We start from the raw sequence: 23,154 nt of genomic DNA, 5'->3' as shown, positions 1-23,154 counted from the left end.
TGTACCATGATACTCATGGACTAACATGACTGTTCCTGTGGAATATTTTATGTTAGTCACTGTAATAAATATATTACCAAACAGTACAATCCTTAACAATGTCAACTCACAAGAAAGTCCTATTGAGTTCAGTAGTGCTGACTCCCACAGACGTGGGCTTAGGGTTTTAGCCTTAATGATTAACAGTATGCTGGGATTCAAAACAAAATTGTCTCATGTACTGTTTGATGGGGTGGGGGCTGTCAGATGTGGGCAGATGTCATGAGTCAGGAGTATAGGGGGAGGGGAGCTGGTTACTGCCTTTTGGCTCCATTCCTCTCCAGCCTCCTCTTCTGCCTCAGTCTGGACTGCTGTCTGCCCCATGTCTCTTCCTGCTCACTAAAGCCTGTTGCCTCTTCTCCCTCTGACCATGCATCGCTGCCCCCCTGGCTCTGAGCCTTCTTCCCCAGTTCTCTGCATCAAGCCAGCCCATGACAGCAGGTGGGGGGAAATCCAAATTTGCTCTCTTCCTTCTCCATGTAGGCTACTGCTGAGTTTCCTTCTTGCAGGGTTCAAAAACAAAGGCTTCAGATGAAGGGGATGCTCCTCCAGCCAAGAAAGCCCCGATTTTCTATGGGAGCTTGGAGGAGAAAGAGCAAGAGCGTCTCCTCAAAGGGGAGTCTGGGTTGATGGGCAAGGATGCAGTCAAAGCAGCTATTGAGGTTGGCAACATCAATATCACCAGTGGTAAGAGATGGTAGTGAGCTGACTGGGAGATGGAAGGAAAAGGATGGAGGGAAGAACTGCTTAGTGGGGCTGATAATTTGTTTAGAACGCTTGTAAGCAGGCCATTTTCAGCAAATGCTCTCAGAGAAGCTCATAGTTCAATACTAAAATTACAATTAAATCAGGAAGTCCTTTAAAACAAATCACACAGCATTACACAGCATAATGAGATTAAACGATATGCTGACATAAAACCACATGCAAGCAAATAAGGCATTCACTTGGTGCTGACAGAATGCCACAACTAAGAAGCATGTGTCATTGTCCACCATACTTCCAAGGGTGGTAGGACCTAGAATATATCTTAATGTTTGGGTGGGTTCATGTGGGAACAGGTAATCTTTCAACTAGCCTGGCCCCAACCCATTTGGGGCTTTGTAGGTCAAAATCTGCACTTTGGCTTGAGCTTGGCAATGAACTTTAATCCAGTGTATCTCTTTAGGACAGGCAAAATAGGTTCCATATGACCAGTCCCATTTATTTGCTTTAACTGTAGTTTCCAAGCAATCTTCAAAGGCAGCCCCAAGTACAGTGTGTTATAGCAATCAGTCCATGGATAAGTGTGACCAGGCTATCTTTATCCCAGGGATGCTATCAGTTATACATACAGTGGTACCTCCAGTTACAAACCTAACCCGTTCCGGAGGTCTGTTCGTAACCGGAAACCGCTCGTAACATGAAGCGCGCTTCCGCTAATGGCACCTCCCGCTGCTGCCGCACCACCGGAGCGTGGTTTCTGCTCGCATCCCGGGGCAAAGTTCACAACGAGGGGCATCTACTTTCGGGTTAGTGGAGCGCGTAATCCGAAGAATTCGTAAGGGGGACGGTTCGCAACATGAGGTACCACTGTAGTTCTTTACAGGAGAAAGCAAGCAAGAGACAAATCCCTGCCCTGAGGTCTTTATAATTTAAATCTAGATAGGGGTAGCAAGAAGCAAAACACTAGATGAGAAGGAGTGTCACAGATGGCAGCAGATCAATGTGGGTATACTCTGCTTAGGTTTCGTTTCAGGGGAACAAATGGTTGTTGGCTAGCTCCTGCGCATCTGCAGATCCTATTTGTTCCCTCTGGATATAAAATGTGTACTTCCAGTGGCCATAAGAGATTGTGCTCTCTTACCCCCCCCCCCCAGCAATACATTAATTACATTGTGCCTTTGTATGAATTTTGATTTTAAGCCATTTGGGGAGCCAGTTTTGGCTGAAAAGAGGGATGTAGATCAAAGTCTTAAGCCACAGGCCTCACTGATAACATAAGCTTTGACCTGGATACTCAAGGAGCAGAGAGAGGTGACACAGCATATACCACATATTGTTGCTCTTTGAATGTGGCTTCATTGGAATGAAGCAAACTTTTGAAGTGAGGGTCAAGTGTTGAGGCTTTGTAGGGTCCTGTTGGGGTTGTATTTCCTATAACCTTTGGCTTTCTACTATGATCAGGTGAAGTTTTTTACTTGGAAGAGCACATCAGCGAGCGCCAGGCAGAGGTCCTGGCAGAGTTTGAGCGCCGGAAGCGTGCCAGGCAAATCAATGTTTCCACAGATGACTCTGAGGTCAAGGCCTGCTTACGAGCCCTCGGGGAGCCCATCACACTTTTTGGAGAGGGCCCTGCAGAAAGGAGGGAGAGGTGAGAGAGGATGAAATTGACTTGTTCTCACTTCCTTTTCCAGTTCATTGATGTGACTCATATAAACAAAGGCAAGTTAATCTTCACTTTATTTCTCAACAGGCTACGTAACATTCTGTCTGTGGTTGGCACAGACGCATTGAAGAAGACCAAAAAAGATGATGAGAAGTCCAAGAAATCAAAAGAGGAGGTAATAAATTTTAAAGTGTGTTATGAGTGACAGCAGCTCTGGGGTTTCAAATGGGAGTCTTCACAAATCCTGGGAGCTCACACTTTCCCACTGAGCTCCGACCTTTCCCCTTAGCTATAAATGTGTGCCCACTATACTACCCAAGTCTCACAAGAGATACCCACCCCTTTAATGTTTCATTTCTCTTAGTATCAGCAAACCTGGTACCACAAAGGACCAAATACCTTGAAGACGGCCAGACTGTGGATCGCCAACTACTCCCTCCCTCGGTAAGGGGCTGGGATTGAGAATTGCCAACGCAAACATTGATGAGGCCTTGTATATCTATTGTCCCTAACTAGAGTGGTGGTGATGGTTGAGAAATGGGGGATTTCAAACCCACCTCAAAAGACAGATGGCACGTGGCAAAAGAATTGTCACCATTACAACTTGTAGGCCTCTGCAAGGGTTGAATATGGGCAAGACCTGGCTGCATTAATTTTTGTTCCCTTCACAGGGCAATGAATCGATTGGAGGAAGCCCGGCTGCTCAAGGAGGTCCCTGAGGCCACACGAACTTCCCAGAAACAGGAGCTGCACAAATCTCTAAGGGTAAGTGGGACCCGTCTCTGCTATGACTTAAAAGTTCTGGGCACTGCACTGCTGCAGCCCAGAAGGCCCCCGAGATACGGAGGTTCAAATGAGCTTGCAGAAGGCTTCTGTGCCTCTGCTCCTCCTCAGCATAATTCAATGGTAGATCAAATGCTTTGCATGTGGATGATCCCAGGTTGACTCCCTGGCATCTCCATCTCCAAAGACACCTGGACAAGGAAAGATCTCTGCTGGTTGCTTGGAATTCAGCTGCCAGTTCAGAGCACGTAACATTGGACTAAATGGGTCAAACAATTCAGCTCAGTAGAAAACACTACTGGGGGTGAGGTGGGGGAGCAGCCTGGGCAGGAAACGTCATCTCTTCTCTTTACCATCTCAGCGCCATCTCATTTTAGTGAGCCCTTCAGTTCCTCTGGTGGCAAAATACTATCTTTTGTTTTTTGTTTTTCTTTCAGTCTTTGAATAATTTCTGCAGCCAAATTGGAGACAACCGCCCTATCTCCTATTGCAACTTCAGCCCCAACTCCAAGCTCCTGGCTACAGCTTGCTGGTAAACTTTGTTCTGCTTTTCATTATGTCCCTCCCAATCCTGCTAAGTTCTCCTATAGTGCACAGGAGAGGCTGCCTGAGCTGTTGGGGGCAGTCATAGAATCATAAAATTGTAGAGCTGGAAAGGATCCCTAAAGTCATCTTGTCCAACGCCCTGCAATTAGCAAGCTCTGGAAGGCTATTGTGGGAGTAGTTTTTAGAATGTGATAGTTCTGTGGGTGCATTTTATCATTTTGTTGAAGGTTGTTTTTAGACTTGCTATCTTCTGTTTTGTTTTTAGACTTGTTATCTTGCAACTGAATTTTGCTTGGTTTTTATGTGTGTTTGGATTTTTTTACTCTCTTAGCTTCCTTGATTGCTTTTGTTTGATTGCTTTTGTTTGTAAAACAGAAAGACAAGGGATAGAAAACATTTTAAGATAAAATAAAATGCCAGTCAGCTTTCCTTCTGCCTTTTCTCTCCCAGGAGTGGCCTCTGTAAACTGTGGTCAGTGCCGGATTGTAATCTCATCCACACTTTGCGAGGTATAGTATCTGACTTCCACCGCACACATTGCCAAAGCAGCCTGCTTTTCTCTTATCTTCCCTCAAATGACTGGAGCAATTACAGTATATGGCTGATTAGGAGCATAAGGCTACATGGGTGGGAGGCTATGAATTTTGAGAGTGGTGCTGTGCAAACTTCTTCCTTTATTTGTTTGTCTACCTTGGGCTTGGGTGAGATGGCATTCCTTTCTGGAAGACAGCCTGGACTCTAATAATCAGTGTTGGGAGTCATATCCCAGTCAAAGAGTCTCTTCGGAGCAATAGGAAGAGGCCCAGACTCAGACAGAGGAAGCAAGCTTAAAATTGGCTGGCTCTCAAACTGTCTGTCTCGTCTGTTCCCAAGGGCACAACACCAACGTTGGAGCCATTGTCTTTCACCCCAAGGCAACCATCTTCCTGGACAAGAAGGACGTCAACCTGGCTTCATGCGCAGCAGATGGCTCTGTCAAACTTTGGAGTCTTGAAAGGTATGCCTGGGCCCAGGAAAATCAGTTGCCTTCCCTTCCTTATTTTATTGGCTGCTGCGGGTGGTAGAGAAAAATATTAAAGAATGGCTTCCTGTTTAACCTCCTTCTGCAACAAACAAAAAGCTAACGCAAGTGATTGAGGCAGGGGCATGACCACACCATACTTTTAAAGCACATGGCTCCCCCCAAAGAATCCTGGGAGCTGTAGTTTGTTAAAAGTGCTGGGAATTATAGTCCTGTGAGGGTGAACTATAGTTCCCAGAGTTATTTTGCTGTGGGTGCTTTTGGGGGCCTGATCCAGCAGTGCTCCTCTCTCCTTATAATGAGGCTTCTTTTCTGTGTTACTGTTTCTAAACCTTTATAGAGACACGAGTTTGCTTGGCTTATTGGTTGTGCCCCCCGGCCCAAACTGTGAGGTGGGGGGTTCCCACTTCTCCCCCATGTCATACTTGTCTTACTTTTTACACCTCTTGTCTTGCTATGTCCCCAGATAGGCTGCATTTTTTCCAACAGTCAAGGCACTGTGACTCTTGGGGAAGGCAGTTGATTCTGTCAGTGCGTTATCCAAGGAAACAGAGAGAGAGCAGATTCTTTAATTGGGCCTCAGGGAAGAGGTTTATTTCTGTCAGATACTGTTGCTGTGGGCCGAAGCATCAGTGGTGGTAAATTCGCACTCCTTCTCTCAGTCTGAGGTCATAGAATTGTCAAGTTGGAAGGGACCACAAGGGTCATTGAATCCAACCCCCTGCAATGCAGGAATCTTTTGCTCAAACTCATATTTAGTGATAGATTTTTTTCCCACCTGTTGAACTCGAGACCCTCTTTTGCAACAGTAAGGGACCTGTGGCCCATGGGCCTGACTGGGCCTGGCAGGGAACCTGATATGGCCCATGGGGCCATTTTTGCCAAGCCACACCTGCCCCACCCCTGACATCTTGTATAACATGGGGCAGGTAAAGACACGGCCGCAAAAGGAACAAGTAGAACAGCTTTAAAACATGTTGTTCTGGGGCCATTCTGTGGCTTGTTATATTGATGTCAAATTCAAACCCCACTGGGCTAGGCTTCCTTCTGGAGTTCCCTGAGTTCCTTCACCTTTTGTTTAAGAAAGTCAGGGTTGCGTGTACAGGACTGGATCATTCCAGCAACAAGGGGGCTCAATCAAACTGAAGAGAGCAGCTACAGTAAGTGGAGCTGGTCTAGTAACTCTTATACTTGAGGAAGTATTAGGACTTCCTCCTGCCAGTGAGGTTACTGGTTCACTATCCAGTCGCTTTCTTTTGGAACACAGGGTTGTAGATGTTACGATATGGATGCAATGCTGCTGCAAAGTGCTAGCTTGAAAACAAAACATGATGGGAATGTTGGGACTGTCCGTGGGAAACAGAGGGACAGTCAATTCACAGTGCGAAGCACCGGAATTAGCTCAGAGTGTAATATGAGCTCTTCCTTTTGTTCCTGTACAGGAAGTGCAGGAAGTGTTTCTCTCTAGACTGCTGGAGTTTGAAGAGAGCAGTCATGTTTTTTGTAACGCTGCAAAGACAGAAATAAAGGCATGTAAATACGTTTTCTGTCTATCTCTTTCCCCTGCTGGGGGGGCAGGAAAGAGGGGTGTGTTCTTCTCACGCTGAGAAGGATCGCCTATCGCGACCTCTGCCTGGATCCTGCCGGGAAAGCAGACAGGGAGGTCAACAGGAGATCAAGCCAGGTGCCTGGGAGAGTTGCCAGTTTCTCCTGATATGGGTTTGATTTCTGACATCTGGTAGCACGGAGCCGATGGTTTCGATCCATGAAAGCAGCAGAAGAGGTTGATGGATCGTAATTCATCCTCTGCAAGGAGATAAAGGAAGATATGGTAGCGTGCGGATGGAAGCTACAAAAGACGGCTGAGCACCGAAGCAGACGTTTTTGCTGATAAGCCAGGAGCAACGGAACCCCTAAGGTATGCTGAATTATGGGCTAAAAGAGTGAACGCAGATTGATTCTTCTCTGGTTCACAAAAGCTGCTTTTTGGATAAAAAAACAGCACTGAGAGAGAGCCACATTCTTCACATTCCTAGGACTGATAAGGTTTGTTGCTCAAGCCTGGAATGTCCAGTTGCTAAGCAACGAAACATCAGTAAAGTGGAAAGTTACTAGCCAACACGGAAGTAAGGCTGAGCACTGAGAGAGGCTGGAAAAAACACTGGAAAAACAGCGTTTGTTTTGTCTGCTATCTCACTGCTCTTGGAGGGACTTTCAAAACAGCCTGTGTTTAGCTGCCAAGTGCAACGCAGTGAACAGCCAATAGACTCTTGGAGTTTACAGGCTCGAGAGTGAGAGCTGAGGCTTGGATTCAAAATGGATACCAAGAAGGGGGAAGGCTTACCTTACCCACCTCCACTGACTAATGGCAATTATTCCTCATGGTCTATAAAGATGAAAGCCCTGCTTCAGAATCAGAGGATTTTTGGGGTGATTGATAACCCCATCCCTGCTGCACCAACGCCAAGTTGGAATTCACAGAATGTGAGAGCCAGGACGGCCATAATTCTGTGTATTTGGCAAACGCTGCGTAGAATACATCAAAGAGATGCTGGTTCTTCAGCGTTGCTGCATTTTGAAAAACTGACCAATCTAAGGCTAGCGCCTGATGGAGATGTACAAGCGCATCTGACAGAGATGAAATTCTTACACCAGCAGATGGCATAACGCAATTTTCCTCTACAGGAAGAGATATTCTGCTTCATGATTATCAACAGCCTTAATCGGACTTACAAAACCGTTGCAAGTCAACTGGGTTCTCTACCTGCCGCAGATCTTACGGTGGAAAGAATTTGTGCCGTGGTTCTCAATGAGAGAGACAGACTTGCTGCAATAGATGTAAAAGACAGGGGGAGAGAAGCTCGGAGTTCTGACACCCCCACTGCTACTGCAAGTGAAGAACAGGCTGTTGCTTTGAACGTTGTCCGTTGTTTCAATTGTGGACAGACTGGGCATCTTCAGCGGAATTGTAAGAAGCCACGTCAATAGAAAGGGGCTAAGGGGAGCTCTGCAAAGCCTGAGGCGTCAGGCAAAAGTCGTACCAAGTCCCAGGTGAAACCTGCAAAGGCATTGCTGTCAACAAAAGCCAAATTTTCAACGGAGAACGCTTTTGTTTTTGACACGGGTTGCACGCAACACATGACGTCGCGCAGAGAACTGTTTTCAACGTTTAAGAAGCAAAGCTTCACTGTGAAACAGGCCAATGGCCAGGAGCTGGAAGCGACCGGGTTTGGAACTGTGTATCTTGAGAGTCTGAACTTGACTATTAACAATGTGTATTTGGTTCCTGATTTAAAGTTCAATCTGCTGAGTGTTTCGCAGATCACAAAGAAAGGACTGACTTTGTCCTATGATAGAGAAAGCTGCAAAATCTTCAAAGATGGAGAGCTGTATCTTTCTGCCAGAGAGAAAGATGGACTGTATTTGTTGACTTTTGATCAAAGTGATTGCATAAATTGTAATGCATCTGAGTCTAACATGATTTCTCTCGCAGGTGTGAAGAATAACGTCCAGAAGACGACGAAAGTAACCAAAGCTTTTCAGCGAGTGTATGCTGATGTGATTGGTCTTCTAGCACCATCTAGAGGCAATGCAAGATATTATCTTGTGTGTGTGGATTATTTCTCTCATTATGTGTGGATATATATATTGCAGAAACCACAAGAAGCCTTAGAAAGGTTTAAAGAGTTTTGTGACAAGGTTAAAAATGTTCATGATGCTAACATTGATTGTCTTTTCACAGATGAAAAGCCAGTTTTTCTTTTACAGGATTTTCAGGATTTCCTGGATAAGCAAAGCATAAGACACAAGGTTGCTGTTTCAGCAGGTGCATGGAACAAAAGTATTTGTGTAAAAGTGAACAGAGAATTGCAAAATGGGATGAAGGCGCAATTGCTGAGTTCACATTTGCCACATGAGTATTGGGCGGAATCGATATTGTGTTTTTGTTACTCTTGGGTGAGAAAGGTTTCAAAAGGTTTGGGATGTTCTCCTTTTGAGAAGCTGTTCCATAAAAAACCTTCTGTTGCCCATTTTAAGGTATTTGGGTCTCATGTGAAATCTGATGCTCCAGGTGGAGTAAAGAATGCTAGAGGCATTTTTGTGGGTTATGAAAAGGGTCTCTACAGAGTAATTTTGTCTGAATCTGGTCAGGTGATTCTCACGAAATTTCTAGAGAGTGCTCCTGAACAGGAGAGAGTAATTGTTCACACATTTCCCACTGAGGACAATTCAGATGATGATGATGATTTTACTGATTACAGTGGTACTGAGAGTAACAGTGATAGCTCGGAGAGCTCAGTTGACACAGTCATTGAGAGGAAATCTCACACAATGGCTAGACCTTCACAGGTGAAGGATGAACCAATGTTTACTATTGGAACTGGTTCTCCAAAGAGTCCTGAAACTGAACCAGTGAGCAGAGAGGATCAGCACCTCATACGAAGGTCTGAGAGAGTTACAAAGGGTGTACCACCCAAGTGGTATTCAAAAGAGTTTGCTAACTCAGCTGTTGCATGTGTTACTATTGTTGACAACTCAAGACAGGTTGAAACTGTGTCTAAGTCAAAGACAAAGACACAACAGAGTTGCTAAGCGTAACACTACATTCCCTAGCCAAGGTAATGCAGATGCACTCATTCCTTGGAAGTCAGACAACCAGAGAGGTACACTGGGGAAACCAGTGGCGGGTAGTTCCGAGGGTGGAACTGAAACAACAGGGGAGTGTTATATGTATAACAACTGTTTGTTTTCTTCTCTGGATCAAGCTATGTTCGCAGCGCACATTGATTCATATGGGGGAGTATGTTACGATATGGATGCAATGCTGCTGCAAAGTGCTAGCTTGAAAACAAAACATGATGGGAATGTTGGGACTGTCCGTGGGAAACAGAGGGGCAGTCAATTCACAGTGCGAAGCACCGGAATTAGCTCAGAGTGTAATATGAGCTCTTCCTTTTGTTCCTGTACAGGAAGTGCAGGAAGTGTTTCTCTCTAGACTGCTGGAGTTTGAAGAGAGCAGTCATGTTTTTTGTAATGCTGCAAAGACAGAAATAAAGGCATGTAAATACGTTTTCTGTCTATCTCTTTCCCCTGCCAGGGGGGGCAGGAAAGAGGGGTGTGTTCTTCTCACGCTGAGAAGGATCGCCTATCGCGACCTCTGCCTGGATCCTGCCGGGAAAGCAGACAGGGAGGTCAACAGGAGATCAAGCCGGGTGCCTGGGAGAGTTGCCAGTTTCTCCTGATATGGGTTTGATTTCCGACAGTAGACCCATTGAAATGCATGGACATGCATTAATTTCACTGGGTCTACTCTGAAATGAACTGAATTGAATACAACCCCATAGGAAGCTGCTTTATAGCAAGCCAGACTAATTGCCTCTCAAGGCCACTGTTGTCTGCTCTAACAGGCAGTGGCTCTCCACAGTTTCAGGTGAGAGGATTTCCCAGCCGTACTTGGAGACACCAGGGATTGAATCTGGGATTCTTTTGCCTGCAGAGTGTGTCTACCACTGAGCCACAACTGCTCTGCTTGGGCAGGCAGGGTTTTCCCTTCTGTTCCGAACGCCCTTGGATTACTTTAATATTTGTACTTTGCAGCCCTGGGAACAATGGTGAGTAGCCTACATGAAGCATCCCAAGCTGCCGGTGTATTTTTGCAGGCAGTCAGAGACAGCATTGTTTGTTTCCTTGTGAACTAGTTTTGCAAAGACCCATCACAACATATTTTAGGCTTGAAAGGCAGCAAGCAGTGTACAAATCTTATACAGTAGTGTACTATGACTAAGCTGTTAATAAAGTCATTGGATAAAGCCAAGCTAGTCTGTGAATCTTTCAATAACAACTGAAACATTTTTCTCTTCTGGGCACCCTTCAGGGGGGTCACTTACCAGTGGTGGGTGGAGTAACTACTGTAAATTTTACCTTCACACAGCAGATTAGTTTCTGTACACACACACCCCTCTGTCCTCCAGCCAGCCAGCTGGATCCAGCCATCACACCTTCCTTTCTCCTATTCTGTATTGCTGCCTCTTTATTTTAGTCTCTCTTATGGGACAGTCAGCATCATCAAGAATTTGCTGTGAGATGTTGTGTTTCTTTCAGTGATGAACCAGTGGCTGACATCGAGGGACACACAGCAAGAGTAGCCCGGGTGGCATGGCATCCCTCTGGCAGGTTTCTGGGCACCACCTGGTAAGTCAGAGGAGGGGGTGCAGCCCAAAGGGCCACACATGGCACCTGGTCTAATTTCTTGTGGGTAGCAAGGAGGTGAATAAATAGGGAAATGATGTGATGGAGAAAGAGGAAGAGCAGAGAGCAGCAGAAAGAAAAGGAAGAAAATAGAGTTCCTTCCATTGTTAGTAGTCTCACCACCACTGGCAATGCCACCACCATGGGTTACCTTCGAAATAATTCTGCCCTCGATAGAAAAACAGTTGTTGTCATCCCCTTGTGATATGTTACTTCTTTCCACTCAGCCCAGCACTCATTACACAAGACTGGAAAGTGAGAGGTCGGAATGGGAGGAAGCTGCAGTTGAAGATCCCAATACTGAGCAGAGAATTGAATTATGTGTCCTAAATGCTACACATATCCCTGTATCAGTTGGCTGATCGTCTAAGTTTGTGGGGGCCAGGGGCAGATTAGATTAATTCCATGGTCTTGGCTTGTAGTGAAGATCAGGATAGACAATCCAGCCACCTGCTTGAACTTCGGGGGGGGGGGGGGAGACAGGGACCTGTTGGGGCCTTGTGAGATATTCACATGAGTCTTTGTCTCTTCTCCACCTCCCCCCCCCCTGCAGCTATGACCACTCTTGGCGCCTGTGGGACCTGGAGGCTCAGGAGGAAATCTTGCACCAGGAGGGGCACAGCAAAGGAGTTTACGACATCACCTTCCATGTTGACGGCTCCCTTTCTGCCACTGGGTAAATCTACATGCATGTGCAAGTCCTAACCCTCCCTGGGGGTGTCACTGAGCAAGTATCAGCCAGTCAGTAATGATGCTCATTCTTGCTAGTTCTAAAATGCCAGAAAAGAGAGAGAACTGGTTGGGATTCTACCTTCAGAAGATCCCAGTCAAGTCTTCACTCCTGGAGCTAAAAAGTCACAGGGTGGAAATTCTAATGAGGGAGGGGCCATAGCTTCGATAAGAGCGTCTGCTCTGCGTGGAGAAAGTCACAGCTTCAATCCCCAATGGTTATCTTTCTATCTATAATCCTGGAGAGCAGCTGCCAGTCAGTGTAGACACTACTGAATTAGATGGACCAATGTTCTGACTCATTTCTAGGAAACTTCCTTTGTTCCTAATAGCTTGACTCTATTCCTGAGTTTATACTACTAATTAAAATAAAAGTTTCAACTTTTTAGGGCAATATTAAGATTTGCCCCATCATTGTTCTTAATCTGCAAATTCTGATCTGGGCAGCTCTTGCTTTAGCTTGTTTGTAATTGAGTCGATCCTTCATTGTCATGTAACTATGCTTTGGAACTCCCTGCCTATTGACATTAAGCAAGCTATATAGTTGTAGGCACCTGTGGAATCCTTTTTTTTTTTTTTTTTGGCTTGACAAGCCTACCCAGGTGCATAATTTAGTTACTTTGTTTTTAAAGTTCTACTTATTTTTATGCGTGTTTATAATGCCAATGGCTTTTATGTATATTTGCTTTTTAATTGTTCTGTAGATTTTAGCTATGTTTCACGTTCAGTTTTTGTACTCCTCTTAGATAACTTTTTGATTTAAGTGCATTATAAATATTCTAAATCTATACAAACAAAGTGTGCTAATTAGACTTTGCTACATGTGATTTGCCAGGTAGGTCAGATCTGGGTCCTGCTTGCAAAACCTTGGATCTGCAGACAGGAGGTGGTAGTAACATGGGAGGCAATCCGAGCTGCATTGCAGAAAGGCTTTGCTCCAATTTAACAACTGTGGTTCACAGAAGCTCCTTTGGCTCCTGTTTAGTGATGTTAAGAGGCATCCAGCCTAGGTGACAACTAAAGAGGAAAGAAGATCCAAAGATGGCTTTAAGTGATGCCTCTTATTCAGAGTGTGTCAGGGAACTGCCATCTGAGGCGCAGGAGGTGAAAGGGCTCACGGAGGGTGAGAGAGACCATTCAGCTGAGGAGGGAACCAGCAGGGGGAGAAGTGGAGTTCCAAGGGAAAGTGAGTCGGAGGGAGGGCTCAGAGACACTTCAAGCGAGAACAGTGGGGAGGTTTCAGGACCTCCTATAGGGACACCCACTCCTCGCCGGAAACTGTCACGCCGAGAGTCCAGAAGACGCGTTTCCGTTAAGGAGCTTTTATGCTGGAAGAAGTTCCGTAAACGCCCACTGTCCGATCCAACGAGCGACTGATGGAGCCATGCTTAAGGAGCTCCGTCACAGACAGAGGTTTGTGGACTTAGCCAAACTCTGAGGGACTAGGATTTTACGCACAAGCAGCTCACCATCCCATCACAGCAATCGGACAGTCCCTGAAAGCAGCTTGTGCAGAGAGGCATCATGAGCAACCCAGCCGGAGCCGGGGGAGCAGGAGGAGCTGGAGAGGGTCCAAGCCTGGAAGAAAGGTACAGGGTGTTGGAAGTCCAGCTAGCACTGCAAACGGCGAGGCTAGAGGAAAGGAGGGCGCAGGATGCAGAAAAGGCAAAAGGCGCTACACTAGCAAGAAAGATGCCAGGATTGGTGCAGAAGTTTGGGGGGGACCCCAGGAACTACCAAGCCTTTAGGACAGAGATGCAGTATGCTCTCGAGCTGCAGTTTGACGACTTTCCCGACGAGGCATCGCGAGTGGCGTTTGTGATTGGCCATCTCGAAGGGGGGGCGAGAGACTGGGTTAGACCCCTGATGGCAGGGAATAGTGAAATGCTGAAGGGCACGAGGAAGTTTTTTCGCGCCATGGATTTGATGTTTTCCAGCGAGATTGAACAGGGACTGGTGCGCAGACAATTGATGGCTTGTAAACAGGGTAGCCGATCGGTTTGTGAGTACTGGACTGAGTTTACAATGTTGATACATAAATTGGGGTGGGACCTATCGGCGGAACCCATTCAAATGCTCTTTGAAGAGGGGCTTTCTTCGGCGGTGAAAGACGAACTTTCCCGGGCGCCCAGGGCGGAGTCTATGGACCAGCTGACCAAATCAGCGCTGACCATTGGAGCGCGCCAGGAGGCAAGAGCCTTGGAGAAGCGGGAGGGGAAAGGAGAGCGTTGGAGGGATTTCCGCATTCCAGAGATTCCGGAGCCAAATCTCCCGCCAGGAGAGCCGATGGAAGTTGGAACAGCGCGTGCGCGCGCAGTTTCAAATCCCAGTGAAGGGAGGAAGAAGGAGGGAAAGAGCGCCAAGAAATGTTATCTCTGCCAGCAGCCAGGTCACTTTGCCAGAGTCTGCCCGCAAAGAAAGGAATGGCAAGGGATGGCGGGAGCTGTTGGGGGGAAGGAGGAGGGAGTCCAGGAGCCAGTAAAAGCCAACGCCTGGCTGCCACCGTCAGGGCACTGCAGCCAGGCCAAGGAGCAGTAAAAGTGCCCACTCCGGAACCTCCAAGGCCAGCCCTGGTAATAGAGGTGTTGCTAGAGCTGGCAAACGGATACCCACTAAAGACAAAGGCGCTGTTGGACTCAGGCAGCTCCTGTAATTTTATGAGTAAGGAGTTTGCAGCTGAACACCAGATACAGATACTCCCTTTAAGCAACCCCCTGCAGGTGACCACGATCGATGGGAGGGAGCTGTTGGGAGGAGAAGTTAGCCTACAGACCGTCCCAATGGTTATGAGGGTGGCCAGGCACACCGAAAGGATAGCGTTCAATGTGGCCACCCTGGGAGGGGCTCCCGTCATTTTGGGAATGAGCTGGCTAGCGTTGCATGATCCGCTAGTGGGCTGGCATCAGAGAGTGGTTTCCTTTGGGTCAGCACATTGCCTGGAACACTGCAGAGAGGGAAAGGTGCCAGAAGGGGCAAAAGCCTTTCTAGCAGGGACGGAAGTGGCGGACAAAGGGAAGGTGCCCAAACAATACGCTGACCTGAGCAAGGTCTTCAGCGAAAGGGAAGCAGATAAACTACCACCGCATAGAGCCTTTGACTGCCAAATTAACCTGGTCCCTGGGGCCCAGCTCCCCGTGGGCAAGCTGTACGCCATGTCAGACAGGGAAATGCAGGAGTTAAGGGAGTTTATTGATAAAAACCTGAAGAGGGGCTTCATCAGAGAGTCCAGAGCGGTGGGGGGGAGCCCAGTGTTTTTTGTGGACAAAAAATACACGGATAAACCCAGGCTTGTAGTGGACTACCGGGGCCTAAATGCCGTGTCAGAACCAGTGACTTTCCCCATGCCCAGGATTGATGACATTTTGACCAGGGTGAGGAAGGGAAAGATATTCACGAAACTGGACGTGAGAGGGGCATACAACCTGATACGAATGAGGAAAGGGGATGAATGGAAAACCACCATGTTCACCCCTTTGGGGGCTTTTGAATATTTAGTTATGCCATTCGGATTACAATCAGGCTCCGCATGTTTTCAATCGCTCATGAACCATGTCCTGGGACCTTTGCTCTACAAGAATTGCGTGGCCTTCCTCGATGACGTGCTGATATATTCAGAGAATGAGGAGCAGCATGTAAAGGATGTCAGGGAAGTGCTGAGCCAACTGCAAGCAAACCAGCTGTGGGTGAAATTGGAGAAGTGTCAGTTTCACACCAAGGAGGTGGAATTCCTGGGGTACCGCTTATCAGACAAGGGATTAGCCATGGATCCAGGCAAGGTCCAGGCGGTGCTGGAATGGAAGACACCGAAAACGAAAAAGGATGTGCAAAGGTTCTTAGGGTTTGGGAACTTTTACTGTAAATTCATCAAGAACTTTGCCCACTTAACGGCTCCCATCACGGACTGTCTAAGCAGCAAGAAGAAATTTGTTTGGACGGCGGAGGCGGAGCAAGCATTTGAGGAATTGAAAAGGGCATTCGCTTCGGAAGAACAGCTCCTGCATGTGGATTTACAAAAACCCATGAGAGTGGAAACTGATGCCTCAGACCGGGCGGTGGGGGCGGTGCTGCTTCAGCCAGGGAGCAATAAGTCGGAATGGAGACCGTGTGCCTTCTTTTCGCGTAAGCTGAACAAATCCGAGAGGAACTACACCGTATATGACCGAGAACTACTCACCATTCACGAAGCGTTCCGGAGATGGAGACATTTACTAATTGGCGCACAGCATAAGGTGCAAGTGTGTACGGACCACAAGAATTTGGAGTATTGGAGAACGGCGCGAGTGCTCAACCAACGACAAGTGAGGTGGGCCCAGGAGTTCTCCAAATTCCATTTTGAAATTTGCTATGTGCCAGGTCCAGAAAACATCAGAGCGGACGCTCTCTCACGCAAACCTGAATATTTGGAGGGGGAGGGAGCGCCTGAAGAGAGACATATTATCCCAGAGGACCACTGGGTGTGTGGGGCGGCCTGGGTGGGGCAAAGGGAACTGGTAGAGGGAACGGTAAATGATGAATACGCCCAGAATAAGCTCAGAGGTTTAAGGAGAGAGGGAGAAGACCCCGGAGGTTTTGAAGAAAGAAACGGGGCATTGTATTACAAAGGGGCACTATATATACCCGAAGGGGAATTGAGGGGGAGAGTACTCAAACAGCTGCACGACAACCCCACAGCGGGGCATTTTGGGCAACACAAGACCATGTGGTTGGTGACCAGGGAGTTTTGTGGCCCAAGGTGAGGGAGGATGTACGGGAGTATGTGAGAGGGTGTGACCAATGCCAGAGAGCCAAAGAAGAAAGGCGGGCGCCAGCGGGGTTATTAGAACCGTTACCCACACCAGAACGACCGTGGGAGGCGGTATCGATAGATTTTATGACTGATCTGCCTAAATCCCAGGGGAAAACCGCCATACTAGTCGTAGTAGACCTGTTAACTAAGATGGGTCACTTTGTAGCTTGCTCACATGCAGTCACGGCGGAAGAGACAGCGAAATTGTTTGTAGAACATATTTTTAGGCTGCATGGCGCCCCCTTGAGGGTGGTCTCCGACAGAGGGAAACAGTTCACGTCCAGGTTCTGGAGGAAACTTATGAGCTTGTTGCACGTAGAGGTCAACTTTTCGACTGCCAGGCACCCTGAGACCAATGGGCAGGCGGAGAGGGCAAACGGTATCCTCCAACAATACCTGAGGTGTTATGTCAATGACAGAGAGAACGATTGGGTCGAAAAGTTGGCGCTAGCGGAATTTGCTTACAATAATGCGGAGAATGTGTCCACCGGGATGAGCCCCTTTTTGGCTAATTATGGGTGCCACCCCAGGGCGTTTCCAGGGGGAGGAGGGGAGAGATGGAGTGTCCCGGCCGCTGAACATTTTGTAGAAGAAATGGAAGCGATCCATCGTCAACTCCAACTCAACTTAGAAAGGGCCAAAGAAGAATATAAGAGGCAGGCAGACAAGAGCAGAAGGGAAGGTGAAACCATTAGGGTGGGGAGTCAGGTCTGGCTATCAACCCAAGGGTTGCCGTTCAAGGGGGGTTGCAAGAAATTGAGACCCAAAAGATTGGGACCATTTGAGGTCATCCAACAGGTCAACCCAGTGGCTTTCAGACTCCGGTTACCGAACCACATGAAACTGCACCCAGTATTCCACAGGTCATTACTGTCACCATATAGGGGGGAAGGTGAAGGGGTATCCACACGGGGGCCAGTCTTAGAAGAAAGGGAAAGCAGCAACCATGTGGCGGAAATCATCGACTCCAGGTGGAAGGGTAATCAGGTGGAGTATTTGGTCGCGTGGGAAGGGGAACCGGAGTCGGAAAACACCTGGGTGACGGCAGAGGAGGTCAGTGACGAGATCTTGATCGAAACGTTCCACCAAAGGTTCCCCAGGAAACCTCAGCCAGTAGCGAGGTTCAGGAGGGAGTACTTTGGCACCACCGACGATGAGGAGGAACTGGAAGGATTCAGGGAATCGGAGTTGGAAGAAGGAACAGACTCCGATGAGGAGGAGTACTTGGAAACCGGAAACAGCAACAGGTGGAGGGAAGTGTTCGAAACTTCGGAAGATGAGGGAGGTTCTTTCAGGGGTTTTGCTCCCTCGCCTCCCGCAGAGGAGGGGAGGGAAGGGGGTGAAGGGGGCCCTGGAGGGGAGGTGGATGTCAGGGAACTGCCATCTGAGGCGCAGGAGGTGAAAGGGCTCACGGAGGGTGAGAGAGACCATTCAGCTGAGGAGGGAACCAGCAGGGGGAGAAGTGGAGTTCCAAGGGAAAGTGAGTCGGAGGGAGGGCTCAGAGACACTTCAAGCGAGAACAGTGGGGAGGTTTCAGGACCTCCTATAGGGACACCCACTCCTCGCCGGAAACTGTCACGCCGAGAGTCCAGAAGACGCGTTTCCGTTAAGGAGCTTTTATGCTGGAAGAAGTTCCGTAAACGCCCACTGTCCGATCCAACGAGCGACTGATGGAGCCATGCTTAAGGAGCTCCGTCACAGACAGAGGTTTGTGGACTTAGCCAAACTCTGAGGGACTAGGATTTTACGCACAAGCAGCTCACCATCCCATCACAGAGTGGAAGCATGGGAAGGGGTTTGTGTGAGAAAGTGATTGTTTGACTTTTTTCCCCCCCTTTCAGTGGCCTTGATGCATTTGGCCGCGTGTGGGATCTGCGCACAGGGCGTTGTATCATGTTTTTGGAGGGTCATCTCAAGGAGATCTATGGGATCAACTTTTCCCCTAACGGGTAAGAACCAATTTGCCATCCCCTCTTGGGGTGCAGGTCTTAATATTGACACACAGACAACTAACTTCTGCTCGGAGTAGATTAATTGAAATTAATGGAACTAATTTAGTCTGCATGCACATTATACATTCAAAGCACATTTCCCACCCCAAATCATCCTGGGAACTTTAGTTTCCCCCTCACAGAGCTTATAATTCCCTATGCCCTTAGTAAACTACAGTTCCCAGGATTCTTTGGCAGAAGCCGTGTGCTTTAAATGTATGATGGGTACATAGCCTTCCCCGCTCCTCCAATATATTTTATTAAAGCTTTTTCATAATCATGTAGGATTATGAATAGGGCTGAAACTGGGAATAACCCCCTTGCACGCAAACCCGAATTCCTCCTCTTCCGTACTTCTCATAGGTACCACATTGCCACTGGAAGCGGCGACAACACCTGTAAAGTGTGGGATCTCCGCCAGAGAAAGTGCATCTACACCATCCCTGCCCATCAGAACCTGGTGACCGGAGTGAAGTTCGAACGTAAGTCTCTGTAGCTGCTAAGGCCTTTTCCCAGAAACTGAGGATATATAATGGGTTGAAAAGTACCTTGTCTGTGGTTTCCATGTGCAACATAGATTCCCAAGACTTGGATATATACCGCTCCCCACCCTCCCCAAATACACTGGCTCTTGAGAATAGCCTGTATGCTCTGTCACTCACCCTCCCTCTTCCTGCATCCCCCGTTCCCTGCTTATGGTCAGCTTTTGGGTAAGGTTTTGGGGAAACTGGTAGCACTCTGGAAGTTGTTGGACTCCCAACTCCCATCAGCCCCAGCCAGCATAGCTAATGGTCATGGACGATGGGAGTTGTAGTTCCTCACCCCTGCTGTAAGTGGTGAATCTCTATATTGCCTCCTTAGTCCTCCTCCCCACTTCCTGTTATTTTTCTCTTTCCGCCACCCAGCAAATCATGGTAACTTCCTGCTTACTGGATCTTACGACAACACAGCCAAGGTCTGGACGCACCCAGGCTCATCCCCGCTGAAAACCTTGGCAGGACACGAGGGCAAAGTCATGGGCTTGGACATCTCCCTGGACGGGCAGCTGATTGCCACATGCTCTTATGACAGGACTTTCAAGCTTTGGATGGCAGAGTAGGGGGAAGGAGCATTTCTGCCAGATTGGCCCTGCCCAGCTCCCGCAGCCAAGGAAGGCAGCCTGCTGTGACACCCTGGGCCTCCGCCGCAGATCAGGGCATGGTTTGATGCGCTTCTGGGATACTGCCTCCTCCTAACACATGCACACACCCTCTGGTCAGGCCAAGCTGAGTTTGAGAACGCCTTTCCTATTGCATTTTGCTTTAGTTGTGTACTCTCCCCTCCCTTCCCTGTGGAATGGGCTTGCATTGATCCAGCACTACCAACCTTTAGGAATACCCAGGGTGCTAACAGAGCTGGTAGGGTGGGTTGTTCTGGTTGTTATTTGGGAGTGGGGTCACAGCTTCTTCTCACTCGGACAAAGACTTTTCTTGAAAAACGACACCCTAACATTAAAGCAGGGTGGCTGCTTGAAAATGGTGAAGCCTGTGTGGGTTGCGTTTTTGACACATTATTTCTTGAGCCAAACAGCCTCTGGTGATGGGGTGCCTCCCCTGCCCCACCCCTCAGTGCTCAGCTTTCCTATTATCACTCCTGCATTCATAGAATCATAAAGTTGGTAGGGACCTTAAGGATCATTAGCCCAGGAATGGTGAAACCACAGGCCCCCTAAGCCAGATGTGGCCCTCCAGGCTTCCCTGCCTGGCCCTCAGGACTCTCCCCTGGCCACAACCCTCCACAAACCATGTTTCACATCCTCCCTGAGAGTTTTTGCCTGGCAGGAATGTGTTCTTTCACTCTGATAATACTTCTTGCTTGCCTAGATGAAGGATATGGAAGGGCGTGTGTGGATATGGAAACTGGCCTGCTGCACAGAGGTAACATTTACATTAGCTGCCCTACTCATTTTTGCCTCACCCCACCTACCACCGGCATGTGGAGCTCAGAAGGTTGCCCAGAATAATTTATATGAAGCCGTGGACAGAGATAATCTGGGGGTTGGGGCTGGGTGTTCATCAGTATGAGGATACCCAGCTCTACCTCTCATATAAATCAGAACCAGTGAAGGCAGTGAACGTCCTGTGTGGGTGTCTGGAGACAATTGGGCGATGGATGGCAGTCAATATATTGAGGTGGAATCCCGACAAGACAGAAGTATTGGGGGACGGAGGAGGGCCGGTGTGGGAAATTCCCTGGTCCTGAATGGGGTAACTGTGCCTCTGAAGGACCAGGTGCACAATCTGAGGGTCATTTTAGATGCACAGCTGTCCATGGAGATGCAGGTCAATTTTGTATCCAGAGCAGTTGTCTACTAGTTCCATTTGGTACACCAGCTGCAACCCTACCTTCCTGTGCACTGTCTTGCCAGAGTGGTACATGTTCTGGTTATCTCCCACTTGAACTACTGCAACATGCTGTTCATGGAGCTAACTTTGAAGGTGACTTGGAAACCACAACTAATCCAGAATGTGGCAGCTACACTGGTGACTGGGAGCGGCCGCTGCGACCATATAACACGGGTTCCGGAGGATCTGCACTGGCTCCCAGTACGTTTCTGAGCACAATTCAAAGTGTTGGTGTTGACCTGTAAAGCCCTAAATGGCCTCAACCCAGTACACTTGAAGGAGCATCTCCACCCCCGTCGTTTAGCCTGGACACAGGATCCGGCTCTGAGAACCTTCTCTGCAAGAAGTGAGGTTACAGGGAACCAGGCAGAGGGCCTTCTCGGTAATGGCACCCTCCCTAGGAACGCTCTCCTGTCATATGTCAAGACATTTGAAGGCAGTCCTGTATAGGGAAGCTTTTTCATGTTTGACGTTTGATTATGCTTTTATATTTCTCGGGAGCAACCCAGAGGGGCTAAGGCAACTCATTCAGATGAGTGGGGTACAAATATAATAACAACAACTACAGTTGTTGTTGTTGTTGTTGTTGTTGAAGAAGCTTAAACAAGAGGGCAAGGCTTATTTTCATTTTCTTTAACTCAGAAGTAAATAACCCAGTTTATTTTTCCATGGGACTAGCAGCAGTTTCAAAGAGAGCCCCAGCTGAGGGCAGCAACAGTTCAAATGGCAGGGCCGGGCAGCAACTGGGGGGGGGGGGTCCTGGGGAGGCAAGGCCGAAAGGGCTTCCTGCTCTTATGAGGACCCTGGTATGGCTCGGGTGTCAGGGTCTTGTGGGCAGGCAGAGACAACCCAAAGAAAGAGGAAGGAAGGGGAAAGGGACTCCCAGCAAGAAGCTTGGAGCTGGCTCGGACTGCGTCTCCCTCAACCACCTACCAGCCTGGTGCCTGCACTTAAAACAAGAAGCTCATGAGGAAAGTTTCCAGGTAGGCTGCATTCTTCAGCACCTGCTCTTGTGATTCGCTGCAGAAGGCAGAGGAGAGTTGAGGCGGCAAAGCAACAGGGGCAACAGGAATGAGGAGAGGAGCAATGACCGAACTCATGGTTTTTCCCACATTGTGATTTTTGCATAGCACATGCACGCATTGTGATTCATGATATATCACCACATCAAATACTATGAAACCATTACCATGAGGTGGACTTCAGACTAGTTTTGGACAATATTGATACATTGCCAAGCCATACTTCATTCAAACACTGCGCACTCCAGTGGCTGCAAGAAAGCAGGGGACAGGAGGACAGGAACCTCTTTTCTTAACGCCTGCTTTCCAGATGGTCCTCTGCCTTTTCATGTCTGAATTCTGCCACAGGCAGGACAAGGTGGTGGCAGGTCCGCTGGAGAATCCGCACCCTATCCCTCTTGAGAGAGGAATCTGCCTTTCTTGCTCCTCTGAACACACCAGTAGTTCCATACACGTGGTCAGTGTCCCCCCCCCCCAACAAGATAATGACCTTCCTCTAGCTTATGGCACATGTGCCTCTCAACAGCTCAGTCACATGTCTAGGGGTGTAAAGTACCAGTTAACTGAAAGCACATTTAAAAAACAACAACCCCAGAAACAGAAAAAGCACAGGCTCCTCCTGCCTCCACCAAGCAAACTGTAAGGGCAGTCAGGGAAGCTGGCACATTGTCAACATGGCCATCAATGAACTCAGGCCACAGGGCAGTCGAAGAGCAAGGTCTCAGCAAAAAGATACTAACCCAGTGGCCATTAGCAAAGCTGCTGATGTACTCAAAATGAGGGCACATTTTAAAAGGCAGATAAGTAATCTTATGACTGGAAGGAGGAAGAGGAAATCGAGCAGCATCAGAGAGGAGACCCTGACCAAAGACAAAACTTTTATCTTCCCTCCAAGGCACTTTGGAAGTGTTATGAAGATTTTTGCAGGATGTGTTTAATTTATTACGTATTTATTTCATAAGATTTATACACCACTTGATTGTAAAAAAAAACCCCTCAAAGCCATTTACAAAAAAAGTAAAATCAAGAAAAAACCACAACCAAACTTTAAAAAGTATACAGAAGTTAAAATACTAAAACAGATTAAAATTACTTCTACTTTGTAAGCATCTGGGTAGGCTTGGCAAGCACGAAAAAGAGTATAGTGAAGGCTCCTGCTTGAATTCAATAGGCCAGGAGTTCCACAGTGTTGGCATTGCCACACTAAGCAATTGCAAGACGGGTGTTGTTTGGCAG

At 47.9% G+C, this 23,154-nt stretch overlaps 1 protein-coding gene across 1 annotated transcript; it reads left to right on the top strand.

Annotated features, from left to right (window-relative positions):
• Nucleotides 1–289: 289 nt before the first annotated feature.
• On the top strand, nt 290–20,034 carry LOC128406020 (U4/U6 small nuclear ribonucleoprotein Prp4). Its single transcript, XM_053373074.1, has 13 exons — nt 290–726; nt 2,206–2,392; nt 2,495–2,582; nt 2,772–2,851; nt 3,079–3,172; nt 3,628–3,722; nt 4,187–4,245; nt 4,610–4,733; nt 10,860–10,949; nt 11,560–11,682; nt 18,363–18,470; nt 18,876–18,994; nt 19,418–20,034. Exons 1-13 carry the CDS (start codon nt 669–671, stop codon nt 19,609–19,611), a joined length of 1,419 nt encoding a protein of 472 aa, XP_053229049.1. The 5' UTR covers nt 290–668; the 3' UTR covers nt 19,612–20,034.
• Nucleotides 20,035–23,154: the final 3,120 nt, after the last annotated feature.

This window comes from Podarcis raffonei, chromosome W (genome assembly GCF_027172205.1).
Source record: "Podarcis raffonei isolate rPodRaf1 chromosome W, rPodRaf1.pri, whole genome shotgun sequence".
NCBI classification, from domain to species: Eukaryota; Metazoa; Chordata; class Lepidosauria; order Squamata; family Lacertidae; genus Podarcis; species Podarcis raffonei.
The sequence above is the reverse complement of the archived record's forward strand: the minus strand, read 5'-3'. Positions and strand labels throughout refer to the sequence as shown.

Excerpts from the sequence above, each read along its gene's own strand:
- LOC128406020 (XM_053373074.1), top strand. The coding sequence starts at position 669 with ATGGGCAAGGATGCAGTCAAAGCAGCTATTGAGGTTGGCAACATCAAT. Across the intron at positions 2,583-2,771 it reads CCAAGAAATCAAAAGAGGAG|TATCAGCAAACCTGGTACCA; the intron begins GTAATAAATTTT and ends CATTTCTCTTAG. Across the intron at positions 11,683-18,362 it reads GGCTCCCTTTCTGCCACTGG|TGGCCTTGATGCATTTGGCC; the intron begins GTAAATCTACAT and ends CCCCCCTTTCAG.